Source organism: Triticum dicoccoides, chromosome 1B, assembly GCF_002162155.2.
Source record: "Triticum dicoccoides isolate Atlit2015 ecotype Zavitan chromosome 1B, WEW_v2.0, whole genome shotgun sequence".
In the NCBI taxonomy this organism is placed as follows: domain Eukaryota; kingdom Viridiplantae; phylum Streptophyta; class Magnoliopsida; order Poales; family Poaceae; genus Triticum; species Triticum dicoccoides.
Genome location: NC_041381.1, coordinates 445,933,331 through 445,938,935, shown reverse-complemented (window position 1 = coordinate 445,938,935; position 5,605 = coordinate 445,933,331). Strand labels below are relative to the sequence as shown.

Genomic DNA, 5,605 nt, shown 5'->3' with positions numbered 1-5,605 from the left:
AGTTTCTTTTCAGGTTATCACATTATACAGAAGTCAACCAGGAAATTAGTAGGCAGTGAACTACTTCTGAAGTTCGAGATCAAGTTCTCAACAATACAGTTATTTGCACAACACTTGTGCACGTTTGCACAAGCATATTCAAAATTGACAAAAAGAAGACAACCAATACTTTGCACATTAATCGAAGGTTGAACTAATCACAGAAACCATGACTTATTTGTGCTTAAAGATATGGGCAAACATGCTTGACTTTCTGTTTGTCCATAAGCAAAGCATGTTGCTTTTGTTCTCTGGAATATTATTGGTATAATGGGTTCCACCATCTCACAATACACCTGTCCAGCGAAAATCCCAAAAGGAAACTCGTGAATTTGCTGAAAATGTCTTGTACACCATTCAGTATGATACAGAAAAGCAATAGCAGGGTATAGGATAAATGAATCTGTGGTACTTCAGAACTGTGTAAACTGGAAACTGGTAGTCCCAAATTTAAAGATATGAATGAACGTAATTTTCATTTTCCTTGACTGGTAGGGTTGATATCTTATCTTATTATGAAATATAATTCCTCCCTCAACTGCAGGATCTATCGCAAGCTGTATTGCCATTTGACGTCTTTTTGGATGACCTCTTTTTGGATCAGAGAAGGCGCTCCGACTTTCTTAATTATCTCCAAAGTAGCTCTGAAGCAGCCGTTGGAAAGCCTAAGATTGTTGATTTTGCTGCGATTGCATTAACAGCTTGTGAGGAAGAACTTCAGCAGGAGTTGCTTAAAACAACATCGTAAGTTCACATTCTAGTAATTTTAAAGATTCACAGCTTTGGCTCTAATTGTCTATACTTGTTAGTCTACTAGTACCGTTGAGGTTCTCATGTTTGAATTACACTATTTCGTCTTCAGGTATATAACAGGGATGGAAGTTACACGGTCAAGTAGACTCGAGAGCTTATATAGCATCCACTGTAAGGTACCATCAGTCAATTGTGTTATAATGAGGAGTACATACAAATAGTATTATTGTATTGTTAAGTTCGTGTGTAAATGCATTATGAACATAAATTCAAGAACATATGCTGGAGTTGTCCCTAGTTGAAAGAATTTTCCTGTGGTGTTCTCTTTTGCATGATGGGTTTGTTGGTTACTGATGCATTTTGCATTGGCAGATGAAAACCAAAAAAGGTAGTCATTAGACGAGTCTACGATTCTCGTGCATTGAAGGCATCCGTCAAGCACCTCCCAACAACCTGGCACAGCAGAGGTAGCTAAGAAGTAGACAAACCTGGCACAGCAGAGGTAGCTAAGAAGTAGACAAACCTGGCACAGCACAGGTTTGGTTAACAGTAGATTTAAGTTCAGAGCTAACAGTTACCTACTATGATAATACCATACTGCTGTTAACATATATAAACAGGCAGAAGCAGGACCGAAATACGTACTGAAAAGTAGAAATGAAGATCCATCTTCTTACCTTGTCAATGGGAATGCTTGTGCTGGCCCTCGCGCCTGCGGCCAGTAGCATCGACTTCACCAGCGCCGAGCTGTCGTCGGAGGAGTCCACACGGCAGCTCTACGAGCGCTGGTGCAAGAAGTACCCGGATGGTCGGGGCTGCAAGGACGACGACAAGTCCGGGAGGCTGGACATCTTCAGGTCGCGAGCGCAGGAGATCAACATCATGAACACGGGTGTCATCCACAACCGCCGGCGCCTGAACGAGTTCTCGGACATAACCGATGACGAGTTCAAGGAGACCTTCGGATCCTGCTTCCTCAAAAGCAGAGAGGAGCTGCTAGAGCACGACGTCATCACCGGCGACCAGTTCACCTTCGCCAACGACGACATCCCCGACTACGTCGACTGGGCTTCTCGGGGCGCCGTGACACAAGTCATGAACCAAGGTTCATGCGGGGCCTGCTGGGCCTTCGCGGCGGCAGGGGCAGTGGAGGGTATACACATGATAGAAAATGGCATCCTGATGCAGTTAAGTGTGCAGGAACTTCTGGACTGCAGTATCAGCAGGGGATGCGATGGGGGCAATGCTGTGAAGGCATTCAACCATGTGATTGATGCCGACGGCATCGCAAAGTGGGAGGACAACCCGTACGTGGCCACGAGGTTGAACTGCCACAAGGCCCAGAAGGTGGTCACCATCGGCGGGTACAAGTTTGTCCCGCGATTCAATGAGACGGCACTTGAGCAGGCTGTGGCATCACAGCCTGTAGTGGTGTCTGTTGATACCACGGGGTGGGCTAAGCACTATCGGGCAGGCAGAGTGTTTAGCGGGCCTTGTGGACAGAGGCCTGGACACCAAGCGCTCCTGGTAGGGTATGGGACGGCGCAGGAGCAAGATATAGATGGAAGCAACTATACCATAGATTACTGGAAGATCAAGAATTCGTGGGGCATCCACCGGGGGGAGAAGGGTTACTATAGATTGGAGCGTGGCTATGAAGAAACCGGTGGGTTATGCGGCATCCTCCGCTTTGCGATGTATCCTGTAGAACCAATTGAATTGATTGACTAAGTTGCATTCATGTAATACGTAGCAGAGTGTTACAATTTATGACATTGAGCTAGCCTCTTGAGTTTGATTACTAGTTATTTCTTCCAATTTATGACATTTATGTAATAGCATCCAGATCGAGGACTGGCCTATCTGTAAGATGTTCTACATTCTCAATAAAGTGGATAATGGATCATTCTTGTTTAGTTTGTGCTTCTTAGACAGGTTGATTTCATTTAGTACATGATATGTTCTCTCGCTAACATTCTCCACGAGGGGCCACACCAAGGCAGCTGCAGGAAGTGATCTGGCGGGCTGAGTGGCTGACGGCGTTGCACGCGGCACCACCACCATCAAGAGTAGCATTGGCAGGTACAAGACGATGCATCCATCCCAGATTCTACTTGATGTAGCACAGACCTTTCATGTTTTAGGTTTATCTCGATTATGTTGCGTGCAAGGTGTTTGCTACAATGATTTTCCCTGTTTTTCTGCTGCAGGGGACTTTCACATGTAGGTAGTCTATTTTTTTCTCTACCATTTTGCATTCATACATGGGTTGACACAATTATTTTAGCTTACAGTAATGTTTGCTACTTATGCTATCTGCAAGGATAATCATTTCCTCACACTTCTAGAACATTAGTTTTCTAATGTCATTTAACAAGCTTTCCCAATTCAGTTATTTCCAAAAAATCAATAAATTGACTGACCTTTGTGGATTAATGCGAAGGTCGTCGATGAACGGATTGTTTTTACTCCGGAAGATATTTTTCGACTGGTAGTACATGTGTGTAGAAATATACTCCGTATTTGCTACATACACACGTCGCGCCCATAGAAGTGCCCATCATCAAGTTAGTTGGTGCTCATTTGGTTATATTTTTGTCAAGATCAAGTAGAAACATAGGTTGATAAAGGCAAATAAATGGTACAATACATTGCATCTCTCTCTCTCTCTCTCAGTGCACCTTTTCTGTTCTTTCCAAAAAAAATATCCTACAGAGATGGTTAGGCTGACTCATTTTGCTACTCAGTCCCTTTTCAGTTTGGAGTTTCATTTGCTTTCTTTTGAGCTTTGCATCTAGATGAAAAATTGTTGTCTGCAGGCATTAGTTTTCCATTGAAGATTTTAGCAACCTTAGTGTGCCCCGTCCAGCTATTATACAGGTACAATTTTCTGCATTTTCCCCTATGATGATGTCTTGGTAGGAAATAGGCATCTTTGATGTACTCTTAATGAATGGTATGTTCTGACGATTAATCACATCTTGTATGTTCACCTGCAATTTTGACACTATTTGAGGCATTCCATGTTGTCTTTCCTGTCTTTTTCGAGAAAAAGCAAAGACTTTGCGTTTCATGTCATTGAATAGAAAGAGGGGTTATCAGTACAAGCCTCTGATAGGGCAGGGATACAGGGTTAAAATGAAAAGGATTAGTGGACGTCCCAAGTCGATGGTAGAACTAAGCCTAGGCCTGTGGCGCCTGCCCTGACCCAAAAGGTTGCTTCCTCTCTAATTCTAGGCCTATGAACTACTGTTTGCGGTGATTCAGCTGCTAAATGTGTAGATCTTATGTATGCGATGTAGGAACACATTGATCACGGATCCAAGATATTCAAGTTTTATGTAAATGGAGACAAGGTTTTTCATGCTGTAAACGAGTAAATGCCCAATGCAATTTTGCTGAAGTCGTCATCAGGAGACGAACCTCTTACATTTAATAGGTAAAGTTTGAAAAGTACATATATTGGCACTGTATTGGATGCCTTCTTCATTCCTATGTTAAATTTCACACCTGAATTTGGCTTCACAGTTTGAAGACTCTTCCAGTGGCTATTAAGGAGCAGCTACTGCAGAACAGGGTACAAGATAACAAATCTCTGAATATCGGTGTGGTGGAAGAGGCTGCAAAACTGTTAAAGGAATCTCTTGGACTAACAATTTTTGGATTTGATGTTGCTGCAAGTATTTCTTCTTGTATGGATTGTGCTTTTAGAATTCAGTGCAGAGAGTAACTTCTTCGCACTGCAAGTCTTGAACTCTTTGTGCAATATATGCATGTATGTGCCTGCTCTCCCTGCGTCTTGGAACCTTTAGTTTGGCCGTTTACTCTGCTCCCTGTGTTTGTTTCATGGGCTGTCGAGATTTAGCTGGATGTTATTTTGCTACCTACATAGTCCAAGTTTTCGCGTATAGTTTGTCCATCTAAGTGTTCTACACAAATGTGCGTCAGTTCTCCTGTTAGAATATTTAGTGAACCGCAAAACATGCTCTGTTTTCTAACATGTTTTCTCAAGGATAAAAAGTATACTCTGCTTACATACACAAGGATCACGTCACAAGGTTTTACATTTTATGCAGTTATATGGTGGGTGTTTTGTGCTTGGCAGCCTGACATGGGCCATCAGGCGCCTCCCAGAGCGTCATGGACAGCGCCATGGCCGGCTGCGGCAACCGAGCCGACGCGGTCTGCATCGTCTCGTGGCTCGACACCCCGGTGCCGGCGCCTGTGATGTACATCAGCTTCGGCAGCATTTGTCTGGACCATCCAGGAGGCCAAGGTATAAAGAGCGGTTTTAACAGTCCGTAGATTGTATGCTTTCAGATTACCGTTCACTTACATCAGCATACTAATCATTTTTTCAGCCATTGGATGAAAACAAGCGGTTCAGATGGCAAGAAAAGACCAGCGGCTGACACTGCGTGCAAGGATGTGAAATCAATGAAAAAGGTTGGTTCGGCAGTTTGTACAAAAGAAGTCAGGAGCGATACTCATAAAAATCTGATAAAATTTTGTCAAACAATGTACAGTTCTGCCGCCAAACAACTGTTCATGCCAAGCACTACCGAGGAAGATGCCACTGGTGATTAACAAAAGTAGACCAAAGTTCTAACATACGCTGCCGTAGTAGTTAGATAGCCCCAGCTTCATGGATCTGCACTATGTTGCAAATAAGTGTCAATAATTCACGTTTGTATGCTCTTTTACATAAGTATGCTGTTAAAATGGGTGCTAGTAACCAACCGGCCAAATAATGTACTCCCTCCGTTTTTAAATGTAAGCCTTTTTAAAGATTCCAATACGACTACGTACGGAG

The 5,605-nt window shown here is 43.2% G+C and overlaps 1 protein-coding gene and 1 pseudogene across 1 annotated transcript; both read left to right on the top strand.

Moving 5' to 3' along the window:
- Positions 1-682: 682 nt before the first annotated feature.
- Positions 683-2,636, top strand: LOC119306550 (ervatamin-B-like). The gene is made up of 3 exons (XM_037582738.1): positions 683-783; positions 902-968; positions 1,165-2,636. Exon 3 carries the CDS (start codon positions 1,450-1,452, stop codon positions 2,521-2,523), a length of 1,074 nt encoding a protein of 357 aa, XP_037438635.1. The 5' UTR covers positions 683-783; positions 902-968; positions 1,165-1,449; the 3' UTR covers positions 2,524-2,636.
- Positions 2,637-2,662: 26 nt separating this feature from the next.
- LOC119350454 lies at positions 2,663-5,164 on the top strand (annotated as a pseudogene).
- Positions 5,165-5,605: the final 441 nt, after the last annotated feature.

Bases quoted from the DNA above. Each gene is read 5' to 3' on its own strand.
- LOC119306550 (XM_037582738.1), top strand. From the start codon at position 1,450: ATGAAGATCCATCTTCTTACCTTGTCAATGGGAATGCTTGTGCTGGCC.